At 34.9% G+C, this 22,467-nt stretch overlaps 2 protein-coding genes across 3 annotated transcripts; one reads left to right on the forward strand and one right to left on the reverse strand.

The window, feature by feature from the left end:
* Window positions 1-3,437: 3,437 nt before the first annotated feature.
* On the reverse strand, window positions 3,438-8,356 carry LOC134249681 (inhibitor of growth protein 5-like). Its single transcript, XM_062732008.1, has 7 exons — window positions 8,280-8,356; window positions 7,810-7,881; window positions 6,358-6,524; window positions 5,613-5,724; window positions 5,186-5,270; window positions 4,823-4,982; window positions 3,438-4,344 (listed from the first exon to the last, which is right to left on the reverse strand). Exons 1-7 carry the CDS (start codon window positions 8,314-8,316, stop codon window positions 4,243-4,245), a joined length of 735 nt encoding a protein of 244 aa, XP_062587992.1. The 5' UTR covers window positions 8,317-8,356; the 3' UTR covers window positions 3,438-4,242.
* Window positions 8,357-9,829: 1,473 nt separating this feature from the next.
* LOC134249682 (neuralized-like protein 4) lies at window positions 9,830-22,421 on the forward strand. Of its 2 annotated transcripts, none has more exons than XM_062732009.1 (24): window positions 9,830-10,025; window positions 10,283-10,466; window positions 11,806-11,985; window positions 12,279-12,559; window positions 12,674-12,785; window positions 13,403-13,506; window positions 13,767-14,025; window positions 14,114-14,204; window positions 14,301-14,568; window positions 14,889-15,051; window positions 15,256-15,574; window positions 15,829-15,998; window positions 16,135-16,266; window positions 16,395-16,534; window positions 16,786-16,998; window positions 17,242-17,637; window positions 17,857-18,015; window positions 18,362-18,541; window positions 18,987-19,077; window positions 19,422-19,532; window positions 19,730-19,868; window positions 20,011-20,126; window positions 20,541-20,688; window positions 20,929-22,421. In XM_062732009.1, the coding sequence occupies exons 1-24, from the start codon at window positions 9,855-9,857 to the stop codon at window positions 21,137-21,139; spliced, it is 4,338 nt and encodes a 1,445-aa protein (XP_062587993.1). In that variant the 5' UTR covers window positions 9,830-9,854; the 3' UTR covers window positions 21,140-22,421. The 2 variants fall into 2 exon arrangements, with proteins under 2 accessions (XP_062587993.1, XP_062587994.1); XM_062732010.1 differs by having other exon boundaries at window positions 13,418-13,506.
* Window positions 22,422-22,467: the final 46 nt, after the last annotated feature.

Below are 22,467 nucleotides of genomic sequence, written 5' to 3' on the forward strand. Positions count from 1 at the left end.
ACTTTGATGAATTGTGGACTTGATCCTGTAACGCTTTATATTTTGTACCAACACTTTCCTATACTGTAGACGACTTTTCTCCACAGGGTCATAATTCCGCGGAATCTCGATTTCTGTTCAATTGAAGAAGAAAATTTCGCGGAATTCCTAAAATCTCATTGTAAGCCTTACATGGAGATTAAGTACAATGGGGCAGTTTTCAGTGGAAAATTTGTTACTGGGTACATAGAATAAATTAATACCATGCGGAAAAAAGTTCTTCAACATTATTTTCTTCTTACAAAAGTAGAATCCACAGTGCAGGAATTATATGCAGGGACCCCCCCTTTATTTCTTCTCTTTTTTACCTTTTGCAAATGGCCAAATTCAAAACTAACACAACTGTAACAAAATTCATAGAAGCCTTTGAGTGGTAAAAGTAACATGGAGTAAAAAATAACCTTGTATTCAGGTCTTCCATAGCAAGAAATATGCAAAGTGTGGTGTACATCAATTCTAACTGGGAAGGGGGGGGGGGGTGTAATAAAAAATGTTCTGGATAAAATATAACATGAAAGAACAACTAAATGTACATGTAAAACCTGTGATTCTAATAATCTTTCTGTGAGCAGGAAAAAGTGAAGGAAAAACAGAAGTCTCAGATGAGACTGTAGCTCTATTGACTTATACTTTGTTTATTATCCCTCTTGAGAATTATTTACCCTTATTGCAACCACACCACTTGCCAGTGGAAAGCTGCAAATTTTGACCTATACTCAGCAATAAAGTGTCATTGCGCAGTAATAAAACATTTTGTGCCAGCACCTCTTGCAACATGGCACATCGATCTATATGGTTTCATCCGAAAAACCGGTCTCCACCTCCCCCAGTGGATTCAAACCCCTGATGTAAGGATCAACTCCTTACTCCCCGACTTGACAGCAGACACTCTTACTACTGCGTCACACAGGTTTGTACTCATAACAAAGGAAGAGAAAATTAGCACCTGGTTTTTCACTTTGCCACAGAATAAATGAAAATGATGTATCTTAGTGTATTCTACTAGTGTGCCTAGTTACATTGAAATCGGACCAAAACTGTAGGAGGAGTAGCATTTTTGAAAAATTGTTTACAGACAATGAGACAGATGGACCAGTAGAGAGCTAAAAAAAAAAAAGAAGACCTTTTAGCTTAGCAATGATTTATTTTGTACAAATAACAATAAAACAATGATTTTTTTTTTTTTTTTTTTACATTTGTGTCAAGATAAAAATGAGGCAATTGTTGGATAGAGTGGTTTAGACATAGATAGAAAAAAAAATTAATGAAATGTACATGTACTCTACATTAGTAAATAAAATTATACAGTGAACTCTCATTAATCTGAATCTCAATGATCTGAATGTTTTACTTTCCAGATAAAATTGGGGATGGTGATACACTTATATCTATTATTGATAACAGTTGGACTGTTCCAATATTTTGGGAGTTTGATTTGTATGGGATCTCAAGTGTTCAGATTAACGAGGCTGGACTGTATATTTAGAATGGGATTGGAAGTTTATGGCATTAGTTAAACAGGATGGAAAGCCCTAAAAATGTCACCGTGATAGAGTACATTGTGGCCTAAGTACAACATGATTAACAATAACAAAAAACTGGAATTAAAAATGCTGTCAACTGAACAATAACAAACAATAATTCTCCATGCTACATCTCTGTGATGACTTGAAATAAATGCATAATAATTAATTTTGCATGAAACTAGGATTGATAATTATACCACTTTTTCTTTTTCAAATTATAAAATAAATGCAAAAATACTTGTGTTAATCTTTGGCATAACTGATGATAAAAATAAGTAACATATCCATGCGCCACATGCACACCTGAGTCACATATTTGAAAACCCTTGTTGTGGGCTTGTGGCCCATCATCATCCCCTTACTGCCACACATTCTTGAGGTTATAAAGCCGATGTTTGAACAAATTACATCTAGATTATGCACTATACGTATAGATGCATTCACATCATAGACATGCTATGCTAAATGATTCTTCATGAACATCTATGCCCTTATTGTGGCTACTCCATGGCCTTGTTGGCCAAAATTTACAAATCCGATTTATTTTTGGCTAGAATATTTTCACACAAGGTTTGGGTAATCCAATCAATCTTGAGATTTTGACTGGATCTGTACTCCAGCATTAAACGATTGAATGTTTTTTTACGTTTATGTTTGGGAGTTACATTCAGACCTACATGGACAACTACACAGAACAAACTCTGATCAGAAAAGCTCACTTAGGGCTACAGCTTTTACGAGCTCATAAGTCAACATTTACTGGTTTCTGATCACAAGACATGGAAATACTAAATAACAAGTGCTTTCTGTCAAAACAAAAATATTATAACATCTTTTTGATACTGTTAAGGCTTAAAAAAAAAATAAGTTTGTTTCCTGTAACATTCCCAAAAAATCAAGGGTCGGTAGGTTGGAAATTCTTTTTTTTTTTTTTTTTTTTTTTTTTTGGTTGCTTATGAATGGTCAAACATCCCTGGACCGAAAATACAAGGTGATATATTTACAGTGGATACCCAATATGGCATCCAAAATGGCTGCCAAGCGGCAGAAAACGAACTTCAGAAAGTTGTAGGGGGAAACTGTTGTTACAATAATGATTACTCTTTATATTTAAGGTAAATGTACACTAAGTTGACATATTTTATGTCTCAAATTAAGCTACAGGCTATTTTTTGAATTGGCTCGCGTAGCGAGCTACTCCCTGTTGACATAGCCATTTCAGAACTGTAAATTTTTTCACGCATTCATCAAGGTGATCCATACGCCAAATATGATAGTTCTTGCAAAAAATGCTTTTGTTTGAGTGATTGTATAAACTTAGGAGGTAAAATTTGTATAAAATTTCATACTGTTACATTATTTATATCTTCATGCTTTTAAAGAAATTTTTGATTAAATATCTGTATGATGTACAATTACTGCGTATGAATATGTTCAAGCATGTTAGGCGGATCTAATCTTCCCATCTGAAGATTATTTATAATTGACCTAGAATACTCCCTAACACAAACACCTGCTGCTCCCATTAGCTGCAGCTAGTCTGCTTGAAAAATCTATTTTTAGAATCCAGATTTGCTGTGGGAATCTTTAAACTAATTACTTCATAATACTGACCACTTCAGCCAGTGTGCTTAAATTCATTATAGAATCCAGGTTTGCAGAGCTGATTTTCACAATAATATGTATGGAAGCCCATTAGTGCCAGCCTGTATATATAAAGGAAAAGCAATATACACTTTATTTTTGAACCGAACATAAAATATTCAATCTCTTAAGATGCAAAATAAACTGAATATAAGGTATGGTCTCTAGATGTATGAAAAAGCTAAATTAACTCTTGCGAGTCAACTCACAGGCCCTTCAGGCCTTTGATTTAAATTTAATAAATGGAATCAGCTGATTGATCAAACGAAGTTTTGCCATTTGTCAGAAAAAAAAAAATCCACCCGGGGATAATTTGAATGGGTCGGTCGGGTTACAGGAAACAAACATATTTTTTTTTAGGCCTAATGATTCATAAAACAATCTTCACTGATGCAGCTTAACAGTCATACTAAAATGGACAAACAGTAAGTTTTATCAGTACTGGCTTATAAAATATCCATCAATTTTTATGCAGATATTATATTAGCACATTTAGAAAGCTTTTAACTTTGTAACATATACATGAATCTTGGACAAAAGTCATTATTTTGGAGAAATCATTCATCGGTACCTCCTAGATCCAAACATGTGAAGAATTTACAATAACAATTAAAAAAAAGAAATTGAATCGTACAATGATTTCATCCTCCCTGCATAAGATTCATATCAATTACATTAAAATCTTGGACCATTTTAGCATGCAGTATTATTGGCACTAATTTTTTCACAATGTTGGATATTATTATACAAAGCAGTCTCTAATTAAAAATTTTTAAAAGCAGTAAATTTATCAGATCTCAAGAAAAGCTTTGTTCAAAACAATTCCTACTACTATCCAATCTTTATAATAAAAATGTTGATCTTTGATCAAGTGCTGACACAAAATAAATAAAATAAGTTATTAAATTATATTTGGTCATACATGCACATCTTTCAGACTGTTTTCTGCAGAAGTTAACCTTGGCTCTGTGTTGACACAAGACACACTTTGTCATTGTTCACTTCTGTATGGATGGGATCTTGTCAAATTGGCTCATTTTTTCTTTCTCTCTTCTGTACACCGTGGACAAAACCATTTTCCTTTAGGTTTCATGGTCAGCCCCACACACGCGAAGTGGAACCACTCAATGGGACACTGTAAATTATAGGATAAAAATTAACGTAAAGCATATCACCAGCATCTTGTAGAGCTTGCACTACATTTGTACAGGCTAAGAGACTGAGATGTGTCAGACAGATGTCTTATTGGTCCAGAAAAGCTAAAAGGTCTCATGTTGAGAAACTGACCAATCTAATCTCTCAAAAATACTTAAACAAAACTGCAGTTTACATCAGAATTCTATAAATTACTTTTTATTAATTAGAACTTTCCTTTTGTAAAATTACCTGAAAAAGTGCTTGCGAATTTTTATTTATCAAAAATAATACAACAATAACTAAAAATTCTTTAATATTATGTGTTCCTTAAAAATACCAAATGCCTGTATCTTGCAAAAATAAGGTTTTGGAATTTTTCCACCCCTTATCTTCAGTTTATGTATAAATGCATATGTATTAGATCGAAGTGACTACATTAGAATGAAGTTACGGACTTCGACATTCGCGGAACTTACGTCTGGATTATCACAGCCAATCATCTCGCCATATGAAACCTGGTGACAGAGACAGTAGGTCGGCTCATTGGGGTCAACAGGCATGTCAAGGACATCTGAGGGGTGGGTGATCGATAATGTCGACAAGATCGGTATGGACGACACAACCTCTTCTGGAGGGCTATAAATACCAGAGTAATTATAAATATTAATGGTTGTATTATTCAATTATGGTTTATAATAGTTTTTAAATGATTTTAAATAAGTAAAATTATTGAAAATAAAAATATACATGTTTAAAAGTATGTACATGTATTTAATTCCATGCAGTTAAAATCAGTTATATTACATGTATAATACAACTTTTCTTTCTCTATACAGTACCTCTGCTGGCCTTTCTTCTTTTTCTTCTTGGGAATCTCATCATCAAATTCTTCTTTCTTCCTTTTCTTTTTGTCTTTATCTTTGTCTAAACAAGAATACTATTGTTTTAGATTTTGAAGTATAACTTGTGTTTTTGATGATGGTATTTATCTATAAGTGATGTACAAGGATTTAGCATAGTGTGGATGTCGTCTGGGGCACATATAGGAGGGAAATAATAAGTTTAGCTTAGTTGGTTTAGCTAATTTCTCCTGTGGAGCCCAATTGCAGGGGTTTGAAAATAGCAAAAAAATTGAAAATTTTCAATGCTGTGTTTCCTCCTTCTAGCCTGAAAACAAATATGTATCATCATCTCTACTCCAGGTCATAATGTATATCAGTGGCGAGTCTAAGAGATAATGGGATGTACAGTTAATTATGCACATACTCTTCTTGCCCGAGTCTGAATCAGATTTGAGCTTGGAGGCTGATGTCTTGTCTTTCAAATCTGCCTCAAACCTTGCCAAGTCAGCATCTAACTTTCGTATATGTTTATCAACCTGCAAAAAAATTGTAAACTGTTAACGAGTTTAAAAAAAGGTCTAAAGTCATAAATTGGTTACACATTCTAATTACTCTACTAATCATTTAGTTATCATGACAACGTCTGATCTAAAAGATGAACAAGAGATGTTTGTAAAACACTTATGCCCCCTTCCCCCAAATAATTGGAATTTTTCTAAGTCCAAGGGGCATAACTCTGTCCAAAATGGCTTGATCATACTCAAAACAAAACTTGACATAGATATTCTTATGATAAATCTGTACACCAAATTTCATTTCAATATGAGTAATCTCTGCGAAGAAAATGAACTGAAACTGCTAATTATTGGATTTTTTTAAGTCCAAGGGGCATAACTCTGTCCAAAATGGCCCAATTGTACCCAAAACAAAACTTAGCCTAGATATTCTTATGATAAATCTGTATACCAAATTTCATTTCAATTGGTGCAACCTCTCCGAAGAAAATGAACAGAAACTGAGGGTGGACCGAGCAACAGACAGCAGCAAAGCAATATGCCCTCCCTTCTTCGAAGGGGAGAATAAAAATAAACACATGCAAAAGAATATATGAAGCTAATAAAAAGGTTCAGAAAAATAATTAAGACTAGTTTTACTGAAAGTATTTTTACCATTTCATATGTCTGCATTGCTAACTGTACTTTGTCGTCCCCGTACTCTCTGCTCTTGGAGAATTTGTTTTCTATTGTTGAGAGTTTTTGGGTTCGTTTCTCTGGAGACATTCCTCTGACATTCTTTAAATAGTCCTCAGAGAGATGGTCTATGTCCTTAAGGAGGTCTAAAAAGAAAAACTAAGGTGATAAAAAAACTTGCTGAGAGTTCTGAATGGGACTACATGCAATTATTTATCAAGAAGTTTACTAGGAAAGACCTTCATAAGATTCTGTTCTTAGTCTAAAAATTCTTGGGAATCTCATGAAACAAAATTATTCAAAACATAACAAAACTACGAAAAGTTAATAAGGACATTTACACAGACACGCAGGCAAAATTAAAATAGTACTCCCCCCTCTCCTTCGCAGCAGGGGTATTATTAAGCATATAATGTACAGTTAGATGCATACTATCTTCGGTCACTTTGATATTTACATTAGTTGGTGTTGTTCCTACTGGTCCTGATACTGTTATCATTTTATTAAAACAATTCATGGAAAACATCAGCATTAATATTTACTGACACAGACCTACATAGCATACTAAACAAAGCCAACTTTACAGAGATCCAAGCCTGGGTTGATATTATCAATATTTTTATATATTGTCCCAGGTCTATAAAATAGGTCCATCGGACTACAGTAAAATAAACAGACCTTGACTGTCAAATTTTTGATAAAAAATCTAAGTGCATGGCTCCAGTACCGGTCCATCATGCAGTCTGCTGCACTAGAAAGAATGCTCTATTTTTAAAATGATAAATGTTTCATAGATCCAGTTTAAGGATAATGTGACTTCTGTGTAATGGCAACGTAGCAAAATAGACACAGACCATATCTCAAACTCAGTGCATTTACTATAAAACATCCAGAGTTTGGAATTCTGAATGTCAACTTGGCATGAAGAGAGTATAAAACATTGAGAAAAAGTGTTGAGTTCTTTAAAAGGTATCTATAATATCTCAAGAAGGTTTTTAATGATTAATTTCAGGGTTGTTCCTAAGAATTAACACAGATGGGGACATTTTGGGAAGTAGAAGGGGGATCTGGGAGTTAAGGAGGAATACCAAAATAACTGGAGAGTTACATCATAACAGACAGGAAAGTTCACAGCCCCAAGTTTTAGGGACAACCCTGTAATTTGATTGTTACTTTCAAAGCAACCCCATTCATTTTCTCGAATATTGTTTCGGAACGATTCTGCAATTCTCTGCTACATTGCAAGTATATGGGAGGCATACTAACTGTGTAGGGCCTCTCCCTAGACAAGGTTAGATATTTCTTACTAACTGCAATACTGCTATGTAAAACAAAGTCAAGTCATGGTCACTGGTGACTGAGTGGTGAGGTCAGGCCCCCAAACACACTAGCCAACTACGTTCAGAAATATAAATCAGTTTAAAATTATACCCTGTGTACGTTGATCCAGATCTCTCATCAGGTTAAAATTTCTTTGCAACTCTGTTGGCAATGTCTCTAGACCTATATAAAAATACATTAAGTGATTGAGATTCAACAAAATATTAATATTACATTTTGAGATATTCCCTTTAAAAAGTTTTTTGAAATTTGACAGTTCATGTACTTTAAGATTCAAGAACTAAAATGAACTTAAATTAAACTTTCCTCTTTTCTTACACAGATGATTTCTTCATATATCTAAAAAATCTCTTTTTCACAAAGATAATGTCACTTAATGATTAAAAGTTCGATAATTTAGCCATTTCTGGCGCAATTTCTTTAAAATCTCTTTGAACAACTTTCAAAGAAAATTGAGTAATCCATTTGCATTTCTATACGTAGAACAGAAGGTGTATTAATCATAAGAACTTTAAACTAAAAATGTTTTGAACAGTTCTTCTTAAAAATGCAATTCTTACTGTCCAGATAGTGCTCCAAATACATTGCAGTCGCCATGTTTGCAGTGCTCTAATTATAACTAGGTCATGTGACTAATTTTGTTGCGGCTTCAAATAGCACAAAAATTGACAATCGGATATTTTATTTTCTAAACAATGACTGAATGGAGATTATATCGAGAAAAAAAAACTTGACTAAAAAAAATAAATAGGGATCTTCCTTAAGCAAGAGCTAGGGATCGAGTTAATCTTTATATTAAATTTCACTTTTAAAAAAACAACTCAAAGGTTTCTCGAGATATCGCACGGAATCGAACTTGTTAAAACAGGCAGAATGTATGAAATTATGACCTTGACCTATGACTCCGATTGGGGGTGTTTCTTGGGCAAAAGATAATTTTCAGTAGACCCAAATTAACAAGAGTTATTTCCCGTCGGCCGCCATATTGGGGGGGGGGGGTTAACATGCTCATATTCCTTCATAATTCAACCAACTTTAACTTTTTGTACTGGCAATTGTTGGCTACTAGGAAGCATTGTTTTTCTGAACAAAAATATTATACATTTGTCAGAGCCTTCTTTATTTCATAATGTTTATTCCTTAAAGATGTTCCCCCAAATATTGCTGCTACATCCTCTTATATTTAGTAGGACAAAGAGGGAAAATTACCTGGTTGACCACCAAGATGGCGGCCAACGGGAAATAACTCTCACTAATAGTCTTCTGAAAACTATCTTTAGGGTGTCGTGTAAAATTTCATTGCAAACTGAGCTCAGAAGATTCTCGAATTATCACACGAAAACGAAAGTGTTCCAGAGAGCCAAAAATATAGACGGACGGTGAAAGCGGGGGAACAAAATTGAAATGCATGGGTTCAAGAAAAATGCAATTTTTTAAATTCAATTTTAATATCTACATGGCTTAAAATGTAAAATGGACCTTCAATCAATAATTAAAGCAAAATACTTAATGAACAGTGATGAAATTATGTTGTATAAAGATTTTCATATGATCTGCAGTCTATATTTCTCTTCATTAGCATATTAATTACATAATCATTTACCGTTATGAAGAATTTTCAAAAAAGGGGGTATAAATTGTATATAAATTTTGATTTTTTTTTTTTTTTTTTTACCTTACAGGGCCAATCTCAGAATCGTAACAAAGGCGAAAAATGATATTGATATCGAAATATAAAAAATATGGGCAAGGAAATCTTGTATTTTTGATAAGTTTTTGTGTATTGGGGGGGGGGGGGCTACACCGGATATCCATTCGTCAGGTGCCTGTGGTAAAATGTAGAGAATGCATGCATGGATCGATTAAAAATTGGGTAGGCCTAATATATACATTGTGAAATTTAATTAATTTATTTTAGATAAAAGGACAGATTATACTTACTGTACAAAAATAACACAGAATCGTAACTAGTTTTCTTAATTTTACTTTAGATAAAGGACAGATTATACTTACTGTACAAAAATAACCCAGAATCATAACTCGTTTTCTGAAGGGTTTGGTTCTTGTCCGTTTTTATCCGAATATAAACCTTTCGAATATATCCCGACTGCGAAGGAAAACATCGCCGATGGCCGATGGCGATGGCTCTGAAGTTCCACAATCGTGTTGGAACGCTTGTCGCACTCAGTAACAACAACTGCACGGCTCAGAGGAACCACCCTACCCAGGAATTCAACAATGGGGTAGTTATGAGCGCGGAACCACTGCAGGACAATGTCCCTTTTGAAGTCAGAATTGACAGAAAGGTATTTTCGCTAAAAATTGTATTTATCCCATTCAGTGATTCATTTCTTCGTGGAATTTTTTTTTGCACCAAGAAGATATAGGTGATATAGAAGCAATACAATCGCTAAATGATTTCAGTCTTTAATGAGTTTACATTTGAATGTTAATTAGATATAGTTCGAATTTCCTCGTAATATGCAGGGATTGAATAATGTAGATCAAGCATTCTCGTAATGTTTTCAGTCATATGATAATTATAAACAGCGTCTTTCCTTAGGTCAACTCCTGGAGTGGTTCGATTGAGATTGGTGTGACAACATGTGACCCAAGCACGCTGAAGTTTCCTATCAGTGCTACTGGTTTTCGCGAGGGAACATGGGTGATGTCAGGGAGCTCTATTCTGAGAGATGGACATTCTGTCATTGAGGAATATGGAGCAGATCTAGATCAGCTCAATGAAGGTGCTGGATATGGAACATTCTTATTTAGTTACACTGTCATGTCTTACAACATGTGTCAAAAAGGTCTAATATTATGCCCTGTTCACACGATAAGTTTAATTCGCAGTAAATTAATGCGAAGTAAACTAATGCGAATCAAACTAATGTGAATTAAATTGCGTTCACACGACAGCTAATGCGAAGTAAACTAATGCGAATTAAAATTCTACTTCGACAGTCAGGCGTCAGTAAAGCTATTATGACGTCATTTGCAAATCACGTCACCTTATGCAGAAGCAGATGCATTTGACATAATGTCACAGTGTCTGTACACATATTTTAGTGATTAACACATTTTTTCTTAGTTTTTCACTCAAAAATAGCACAAGTACTTAAGACTGACCACCGACATGACGCATTTGACTTAATTTTGCCATTACGCATGCCCCAAAATTTAATTCGAATTAGCTTCGCTTAGCGTTCACACGGAGATAATGCGAATAATTTAATGCGCAGTAAACTAATTCGAATTAAACTATTTCGCATTAAATTCCCAGTGTGAACGCTAAGCGAAGCTAATTCGCAGTAAACATGCGTTTAATTCGAATTAACTCTCCGTGTGAACAGGGCACTAGTAATAGTAATATGTTTGTGTAAAAAGCATTGAAATCAACATTGTGTTGGTTATGATATTTGCTCCATTGGCAAAGTATCTTATATGACATATTCCCAATCAGTCATATTGACTGTTGTAAACAGATGATAAAGACAAAAAAAAAAGTCACAGAAACTTGTACTGTAGCAAAAAAACATAGGTAAAGCTGAACATTTGTAAAATACAAAACAATGCAAAACTGCAAATCAACACATTGAGGTTAAATTTGTGGAAGATACCCACATGTAGATACTTAACAGTATTCTATATAATCTATATCTAAAGTTGTAAACTTAAAGATATAAAACAGATCACCATAACTTTATGAGAATGGAGCTGTGAATTTATTTAGTGGATAGGCTTTGACCAGTGTTAGTTGTTCACCAACACTAAGTAAGAATGCAGCTGTAAATTTATTTAGTTGACCGATTTCAACTAGAGAAGGTAACTGTCTCTGGTTGAAACCAGTCAACTATATAAATTCACAGCTGCATTCTCATGAAGTGTCGGTGATCTGTTTCATGTCTTTAAGTTTATAATTTATATAAGGAAGAAAATTATCTCTGCCTGCCATATTAGTCTCCTCTAGTTTGTATTCCTCCAGGACATATTTTTTCATGGTTAAATGTACTTCCCAGAATATACTTTTAAAATTCTTGATGTTAATTTAATATGTTTAGAAAATAATAGTATTTTTTTAATCAGGTGAGAAGGTTGGTGTTATGCGGACCACTGATGGTACTCTCCATTTTCTTGTTAACGGTGTTGACCAGGGTCCCGCTGCCAATGGTATTGCTTCCAAAGTGTACGCCATAATTGATATGTATGGGAAATGTGCGCAGGTCACAATTGTTGACAACACTCCTGGAACCAATCAGGAAAATGGTGGGTGCATAAATTGCCGTAACTATAAAATTACTGTTCCTCTTTCTGATGTGTTGATAAAAGAATTTTGTGATTACTTACTTTTCTCAAATTTTAGACCATGTGCTACTGCAGTAATTGAAAAAAAAAACAAACCTTTTTAATGACAAGTGTTTTGATCTACATTGTATTTCTTCTGGTATTGTAAATGGAATGAAATGTAATTTTCAGTATAATGTAAAAAAGAGGCTTAACATGCATTTGCTAGTAATAAGAGCATTCTGTTATACACGTTTGAATTGTATTCACTGTAGATGGAATTTCTACGGATGTTGCCAGCCAGCTAGCCAATGAATTCCTTACTCAGCTCTCCAATCAGATTGTTAATGACTTGACCAGAAATGTAGAGGCTCTGGGACTAGATAATGTAGCCTCAAACTCTAATAATGAGAAACTGACATTCCATGAGCGTTGTGGGAGCCTGGTCAAGCTAAGCAACAGCCGTCGTACGGCAGAGAGACGACACCCGCTGGACGAGTTTAACAATGGAGTAGTCATGACCAATCGACCTCTGAAAAATGATGAGTTATTCGAGGTCAGCAAGGATTTAGAAAAAATGATAAAACTTCATGTGAATTTGGTATTTTTCCTTTTCATTTGTCAAAAAAGGTTGAGATATATATGTGGAATCTTTTTTTTTTGTCCACAGATTCGCCTGGATGTTTTGGTTGATAAATGGTCAGGCTCTATAGAAGTGGGAATAACAACACATAATCCATCCATGCTAGATTTCCCAGCAACCATGACCAACATGAGATCAGGTAATTCTTTATACTCCTTGATCAAAATTGATGATGTCAAATGTTAATTGAAACATTTGACATTTTATAGAAAATTGTTGAAATTGATTTCATTACTTTCCTTGCATGGATTGGTGTAGATATATTTAGAAGGCACTGACATGCTTACACTTGCATCACACAGATCTGTCTAACATCAAAGTTTAATATGATGTTAAATTTGGAAAATTGTTTTAATTATTCCTTGTATCCCTCTATGTGTTTACTTAATCATAAGCTTCAAAGCATATCCTTTTCTGAGGGATGTAGAATAGATTACTGTAAATAAGGAACAAGAGGAAAGTGCTAATTTGGATAAGAATATTTGTTTACCTTATGAGCAAGTTATGGATGCTTTTTAATTTTAATGAGTTAAGTCAGTGCATTATTTTCTTAAATCAATAGTTTAGTCCAACATTGTCTTGTTTGTTAGTAATATATAGATGCTATATTATCTAATCAGAACTGTATGTGTTATAGTCGTGTGTAGAAGAAATGTTGATTTACAAGTGAGACAAATTCATGTTGTTTGATGAATACACAAACTGTATAAACCAGTAACCTAGATTTATATACACTGGTGATTACATTGTCTGTAGACCTGAATGTTGTAGGAACCATTATGATGAGTGGCTGTGGGATTCTGACCAATGGAAAGGGAACACGGAGGGAATACGGCATCTATAATCTGGACGAGTTAACAGTGAGTCCACACATTCATGTTACAGTTAGGGTGGAATTTATATTTGGAGTTCACCTGGGATACAATGGGCTCATTCCTCAGGCTACCTTTATTACTATCTACCTGTGTTTAATGATTTACATAAGATATTTTTATGGAGATGATTTAATGATAATCTGTATATTGTTCCTAAATCATATGTGCCACAATATAAGTTATTAATAAAATTCTAAATCCTTTTTTCTAAACAATATTTTATGTAATGATGTATAAATTGACAGGAGGGAGACAGAATTGGACTGATCAGGAAATCTAACGGACATCTACATTACTATATAAATGGAGAGGATCAGGGCGTGGCCTCTAACGAGACTCCGCCCACAATTTGGGGTGTGGTTGACCTCTATGGTATGGCTGTCAAGGTCAGCATCCTTGATCAGAATGACCCTAACTACCCTAACAACATTACCTCCCCTGTCCAGAGGGTGCGGAATGTGTTCAGACAATTCCCAGACATGTACGATGAAATTTCATCCGAAGGTAACACGTTCTTAAAAGTGACAAAGAATACAATGAATTACAGTAAGAGAAAAGAGTTCTAAATGAGATTATGTGAACAACTTTTCAGAAGCAGAACCTGTGGAGAGACTGTTGTTTCATACAAGATGTGGGTCACATGCTGCAGTCATCAATAACCAAAGAACAGCACACAGACCAAAGTTTGTTGAAAACAGACACTTTCTTACTAAATTCTGTATAATTCTCCATGAACATGCTGTATGATTTAGTAACTTTTTGATTTATTACATTGACAGCGCCCTAGATGACTTTAACAATGGTGTTGTTTTGACCAGTCGTCCACTCAGGCAAGAAGAATTATTTGAAGTTCACATTGACAAAATGGTGGACAAGTGGGCGGGATCAATAGAGATTGGGGTCACGCTTCACTCACCGAATGACCTTGACTTTCCCTCAACCATGACCAACATAAGGTCAGGGACCTGGATGATGACGGGTACAGGGGTAATGCACAACGGGACAACGGTCATTGATATGTACGGTCAGAATCTGGACAGACTGAAGGTCAGTCAGGAGGAAATGTACTTCATTGAATTTTAGTATTATTAGATATCTTCTAATGAAGATATATATTTTTGGGAAAGGAAAAAGATAATAAAAATCATCTAATGACAATAAACTTTAAATTAATGGTCAAGTTTAGTATATAATATGCTCGAGCAGACATTCGAAAGTAAATTGCCATTCGTTCTCTTTAATAAGGCTGAGAAGTTAAATTGATTGAAAGGAAATACATGTACAACCCTGCTTCCTTTTGTTTGTGAATATGTAGTTGACGTATAAATATAATATATAATTGTTTACTTAATTATCCTCTTCTACAGGCAGGAGACAGAGTTGGGGTCAAGAGGAGGGGGGATGGTAGTCTTCACTTCTATGTAAATGGAATTGATCAGGGTCAGGGGGCCACTGGGGTCCCTCCTAATGTGTACGGGGTAATTGATCTCTATGGACAGGCTGCACAGACCACTATAGTGGACCACTCAGGTAAATCTAGAGGATGTAGTATTGTTTATTCATAATAATTAGCATCTTTGCAGTTGCGGCATGTTTTCTAATTAGGGACAGTATATTCAAATAATCAGTTGATTCATATGCAGTGATCATGTCAAAAGTCAACACCTCTGATTCATGGGATTGGATAATAGTGATGTAATCCGTAACTTGATTTCGTCTGTCTTCCAAACACAGATCCCCTGTCTCCTGATGCTGATTCCTGCAGTGCCAGCGACTCAGAGGAACTCAGATTTCATCATATTCACGGACAGAATTCTACCATAACAAACAATGGTCGTACCTGTTTGCGGCCCAATGCCACGGGGGAGTTTAATGACGCCATCATCATGAGCAGTCGCCCCTTGAAGGATAATGAATTGTTTGAAGTCATTATAGAGAAGATGGTGGACCGATGGTCAGGGTCGTTAGAGGCGGGTGTGACATTGATAAAGCCAGAGGAACTGGAGTTCCCAAACACAATGACAGATATCGTGTATGACACATGGATGCTCAGGTATTTAGCTCATCTGTCTGCTTGGTTCATATGTAATTAAAAAAAAGTCTCTTTAAAAAATTTTTAATACTGTAAATTATACAATGATCAAAAATTGAAAATGACTTTAAAAATTGCAATAATGTAATGTTATTACCAGAGTATTTAAAGAAAGATATTATTTGATAGTACAGTTTAATGAGACTTTCAATCTTTCAAAATGAGTGCATTATTAGGATAATTTTGTTCATTTTCTATGATATTCTTTATTTTAGTGGAGCAGCCATAATGCAGGATGGCTCTACGATCAGGAACGGTTATCCTCTGGACCTGGACGCCGTGACTGTGGGGTGTAGAATCGGGATCATGCGGTGCTCTGACGGCACTCTACACTACTTCCTGAACGGATCCGATCAGGGCCCCGCCTGTATAGATGTCCCACATGGTAAGTCAAATCACTTGGTCACGTAGTTTTACAGGGGAAATCTAGTTTGTCGGTAAGACTATTTTTCTTTATGCTTTTTAGTACTTTATAGTTTTGTTTCCACTTGCAATACATAATTACCTGTATTTGTTTTTAGGTGTGTATGCTGTAATAGACCTATATGGACAGTGTGCTCAGGTTTCGATCACCAGTGGATCAGGAGTGTATCCATCTGCAGACAATAATCTCTTACATTCAGATCAGGCCATTATGTCTCCCTCATCGTCAGGTAACAAAAGTACATGTCATCTCCTAGATCAAGCACTGATCAATGTCCCTTGTTTTACAGTTCATTTGTCAAACTTTATATTTAGTGGTAAAAATTTTCTGATGTATTCTCTTTTCTGATTGTTTCAGAGGTGTCTCATCGATTCAGTTTGTGTTGTGGTAAGAACATTACAATAAAGAACAATAGTTGTACAACAGCTCGGTCTACAGGCTACAATAATGCCATTGTGTTTAGTTCTGATCCTCTGAAGAGGGATGAGATGTTTGAGGTAAAACCTTAGTTTAACTGAGTTTTTGTAAAGTTTATTAGACGACAGATCATTTATATCTTGTACAAATAATTGTATTGTAATAATTAAATTTGCTCTTGACTCAGAATTTTCTTTTAGGGGGAATTTCCAAGATGTGAAAATTTTTATTAATACATGTACATGTAGAGACATTGTACATTTTTTGCTAGGTATTTTGCTACAAATGTACACTACATTCTTTTAAATAAGTTTACCTATATTGTTTACAGGTGAGAATTGACCAGGTATGTCGAGTGTGGTCAGGGTCACTACACATTGGACTGACCACTCTGGCCATATCAGACACCACCTCATCCTCCGTCATCCCAGCATCTGCCCTTGAAATGACCTCCAAACTGACCTGGCTAATAACCGGGTCAGAGGTCAGGAAAAACGGATTTGTTATCAAGGAGAATTACGCACCAGCTCTAGAGAGACTTGAGGTAAAATTCCCATTGGTTTAAGGGAGGTCACTGCATTTAATTATTGAAAATTGTGAACAGATTGTGTAGAATATAAACTATAAAGCCATCTTTAGTATTCCATGGAATATTAGGTCTTCTGTACATAAAATATTACGCACTGTATAAAATTTCATGTATGAAATTAAAATCTAATATTTGATTTGGTGTATTTTATTATGTTAGGATTTGGCTATCTGTAGCTTATTTTCCTGCTTGTTACAGGTTGGGAATCTGGTGGGCATTCGTCGAGTCTCGGACGGTACACTTCATCTGTACATTAACGGGGAGGATATGGGGGTGGCGGCCTCCAACATCCCTAAGAACGTGTTCGTGGTGATTGACCTTTATGGTCCAGTGGAGATGATCTCGATCACAAGTAGTTGTTCCTGGGACGCCTCTTTGATGGCTAGTCAGCAGTCTCAGTCGGTCATGTCAGAGTTAGCCGAGGCCGCAGACCTAGATACAGAGGAGGAATACCCCAATACGCTAGGATTCCATGTCAACCACGGTAAAAATATCATGTTGAGTAATGGTGGACTGACAGCAGAGAGAACGGAAAGTTACAACCAGGGACTGATTGTCACAAGTCAACCACTACACAAAAACCAAATGTTCCAGGTATTGCCATACATTCACCATTGAGATATATGTCAAGTACTAATACTTTTTGATACCATAACTGACTAGCAATATCATTCTATAAGTAAAGCATTTTGAGCCTTTGAAATGCAAAATTCAGATTCGTGGGATACTGAAATCTCCCTTCTTGCATGTTGTGTACCTTGCTGATAATAATGACTGGTAAATTTACATTGAGACTTGTTTGACTTTACACAGGTGCGGGTTGATCACCTGACCCCCCGCTGGAGCTTCTCGCTGATGATTGGGGTGCTGGGATTCCCTCCAGATAAGTACACCTTCCCGGTTTCCTCCATGTCCATAAAGAAGTCGTGTATCATGATCCAGGGTAGCGCGGTGTACAACTCGGGGTGCAAGGCAAGTTCTGTTTTGTAGAGAGAGAGATTCAGAAAGCTTTCTCTTATAGGACTGTAAGTCTGACAGAAGATAAAAAGAAAAAAAACTTCAAATTTATGATGGCTCATTAGAAAATATAAATTTTAAGATTGGCTCCATTATAAATTCATTTTGCTAATTAGTCATCTTGAATTTGAAGTTTTTTCTTTCTATCTTCTGTCAGACTGTTCAGTTTATTTGATAAAAATCTGGTTATGATGAAAATTTTTCAGAACAAGGTTAATTTTAGGCAAAAATAAAGATGATGTTTTCTGTTTGATAATTTTTTTTTATATTTATAGAAGTCGTCTCATTTTGGATGTTGTAGGTAAAAGAGAATTATGGTCCAAATCTAGATGAGCTACAAGTAGGTCATGTGATTGGGATAATTGTTGATGAAGAGTCCAATCTTCACCTGTTTTTCAATGGCGTGGATCAGGGTGTAGCTGCCAGGGACGTACCGGGCTCCTGTTATGGAGTGGTGGATCTTTATGGGAAATGCGACAAGGTAAAATAGCAAGAAGGGCAGAACAGCTAGTTTAAAAAAAAATCCATTAAGAACAAGTTTACTCATTGATTCAGTAGCTCACTACTGTAGATTACTTAATTTTCGCGACGCCTTATTTTCGCGAGATAGTCATTGACTGTAGATTAGCGAGAAAAAAATTTCACGAATTGTGGTTATTGCTCTATATAATCTTAAGGAATTCTATTATACGCGAGAATGAAATTTTCGCGAGTATACCATCTCGCATGATTACGCGAAAATAAAGTTCTCGTGAATAAAAAGTGATTTACAGTATTTTGGACACAAAACTTTTGAAGATTTTCCCACAATGTCAGTTAAATCTTTTTCATATTTGCACTTACAAGATTTAAAGAAAATATATTTATACACATGCAGGTATATATTACATGGGAATTCTTCTCATAACTTTATGCTGGTGTTTCAGGTGACAGTAGTTCCAAATGTGGACAGCAGTGAATCTCCTGAACCAAAACATAAAGATAAGGAGAAAGCAGAGAAGGAAGACATTGAAGAAGGTGGGGGATTTCTTGGGAAGAACGAGAACTGGATAAAGTGATCCAGTTTAATTATTAATGGTTTAAGAGATATTCAGTACAAATCATTACAAGTGCAGGACTTTTACATGGAAAAAAAGGTAGATCAAAATTTAAATGAAGGACTTAATTTCTTGCATGGGAAGTGGCATCATTTATGATGGATTACTAGATGTGTTAAGAAAAAAAAAACACATCATTTTTCACTGTATATGTTTACAAACCAAGAATAATAGGAAATGAAATGTTACATATGCCTCTAACACTATAAAAACCATGTTTCACTTCCTTAGAAAAGTAAGACTTCTTCATTCTCTTTTAATCAGTGATGAAAGAAAAGAACAGTCCAAGTGAGACCATCTTGGGTAGCGTTGTGATTCGGCCGTGTGAGTATGCCAAGACCTGCTCCAAGGTCAGGAGCCTGATGGGTATACCTGGTAAGTAACACACAGAGAATTACAGGTGTTCTGTCTTAATTAATAAACTTCAATTGTATCAGAAATACCATTTCCTGTCTAGTATTCCAACAGTATGTTATCAGAGATAAACTGTTACAGCTTTCTATAGAGAGAATATTCATATTAGGCTCAGATAGATATTTAGACTGTAAACTACCTTTACACTCCAATTTCAGAAGGATTTTTCCAGGAACAGCAGATGACATGTTACTGCGAGTCTTGCCATAAACTGAGGTCGGAGGATCTGTACCTCAGGAGGGGGGAGCCACCGAGGGAGTACGCGGTGCCCCTGGGGTGGTGCCGATATATTCTCAAGTGAGTAGCACTATATCATCAAACTTAACCAAAATATTGAGTTTACTAGATACACATGTTGTGTGAAAGTATCATTATACATTAAGTTCATGTACATCATTGAATAAAAATGTCATATGGTAAATGTTATTCTAAATTGTAGACAACGCCAGAAAGCCCCGTCTTTTGTGGCGTCTGACAAGTGGCATGTGGCGTATTATGGTACACAACTGGAGGTTCTCAGAAAAATCCTGGATACCGGAGATATTCACACCTGTAGTGAGTTCTACAGTTATAAAGCCTAAAAGCATTTACAATTGTTATCTACATACATGTAGTTAGCAAAGGAAAAAAATGAATGGAAAGTGGTTTATTCATTTAAAACAAAGTCAACTGCACAACCAGTCTGTTAATTTGTCTGGCTTGAACCAATCATTGCAAACAATCCTGGTGAAAAATTATGTAAATTAATATCTGTATGAATATAAAAAAAATAACGATGAATAGTTTGACTAAAAGCGAATAATTTATTGCATTTCAGTAATACTGTCTTTTAAATAAATCTGTGTTGTTATATTTTTTAAAAATATTTTTAATCAAGTTATTGTTTATCAAAATCTGATATGTTTTACCAGCTGTATATGAATTACCTGATGTAACCCTTTTGATGTTAGAGAGATTTTGTTTTTGTAGATGATCAGATGGGAGGAGGTAGTACTCTCCTACCTCAGTCTGTACCATTCACGGAGAAATCCCGTCCTGACAGTTCTAGTCTCAGACAAATTCTAATGTCTCCCACCATACGATACATAGGATGTAACGAGTTCTCACCCAAGTTCAAGTAAGTCTCCGATAAATTTACATGTCTCCCACCAGGTCATTTGTGGGCTTAGTACTTCTAGTTTCTATATAAATCCTGGGATATACTCATGAAATTATATCAAAATAAAGTACACGAGTAATTCCAATATGATTTTAATCATATTCATGTGTCATAGAACCACAAATAAATACAGAATAAATACTGTTTTACAGTAAATTTAGGTAGGTCCATTATCTACATGAATTATATATTTTTCAGGTTATTAGAACCGAGAACCAAGAGGACATTCCATGTTCGTGTAGCGTTTCAGGTTTGGTTAAAGCCTGGCTCATACAAAGTAGGACCTCAGAGTCTTGGTCTCAATGAACAAATAGATCCACAATTCTCAAACAATGAGTTAGAGTGGGCCACGAAGGAGAGAGGATCAGTACTGTTACACGGACTGCTCATCAAAATAGAAAACTTATAGACACGACTCCACGTGTAGAAACTGGGAATCATTTCATGTTGATCATTTTACATGATGGAGTTTGATTAGTCAATAGAAATCATCTAGTACAGTTTCCTGTTTTTGCTACAGGTTTATCACAGTTGTATACATTATAAAAGACTAATACAGAGTATCAAAATCTTTGTTTTAATTTCAAAGAAGGGAATAAGTGTGGACTGTTAATCAAATTATTTTTGTTCCAAATTCAAAGATTTTTCTTCTAACTGTGCTGATTAGACACTACATGTTTAAGAACATACAAATATTTTTTTTTACAAGGACAATTTTTTAGAGAATTCAGAATTATTTCAATCAATTTGTCCATGGCTCAGTTTTTGATGTAAAAACATTGTATTTGTTTAAATAAATATTCCTAAAGCAGAAGGGTAATCTATGATGTAAATAGCTGTGCAGTTCACCCCAATTGACCTGTAAATCCATGGAAAACTTTACAATCCATGAAAATGTGCTTCAGATTTACATTTTTTTCAGTATGAGCTAAAATTTTAGAATCTACAGACTTTAATCCTAATGTTTGCACTGTTTTGTTATATTTTTGTTGTTTTGCTTTTATTTATAATACAGATTTTTCAATAACATTAAGTATTTATTGTTAATCTCTTTGATTCACAAAGAGTACGGAGTGCTAGACTGTGTGTTTGAATTGTTGTAATGATATGAATGAATTTATGAGAATAAGATATTGTGAGGTGTTGTTTATTGGTGTATCCTGGAGTTCTGTGTGAATTAATTGTAACACTTCAAAACTCTTACAGTTACAATTTTGTTCTCAAATATTTTCCTTTATTTTTCCCTATCTTCAGTGTGATAACTTTGTCTAACTTAAAAGTACAACGCATGTATACATGTAATACTGTTGGATGATAAAAAAAAAAAAAAGCAAAATTTTTAATATGAACTAACAACAATTTTTTATACTGTGCGACTGTCAAACGAATTTCACACATACTGTGCGACTGTCAAATGACTTTCACACATGATTCATAGAAATACAGTTCTCCATTACTTAGACGTATGTTAGAAGTGGTACTTGTTTTACATCTTACATTAACTGTTTGAATGGATAAAATTCATGATATTGATGAGTATATGTTCATTTCCCTTTTCAGAAAACTTACATTCACTTGTACTTTAATTGTCATCGGCATTGATCTCAAACTGAAATCATTTTTTGTGTGTATATGTCTATACGTGCATGTTTACTCCACAATGAATAAAATTGAAGAAAAACTGCAGTCTTCCTATTGTTTTTTTCTATCAATATCATGAAAAAAATGTTCAAATGA

The sequence above is a fragment of the Saccostrea cucullata genome, unplaced genomic scaffold (assembly GCF_032062105.1).
Source record: "Saccostrea cucullata isolate Sc308-1 unplaced genomic scaffold, CSIRO_AGI_Scuc_v1 ctg305, whole genome shotgun sequence".
In the NCBI taxonomy this organism is placed as follows: Eukaryota; Metazoa; Mollusca; class Bivalvia; order Ostreida; family Ostreidae; genus Saccostrea; species Saccostrea cuccullata.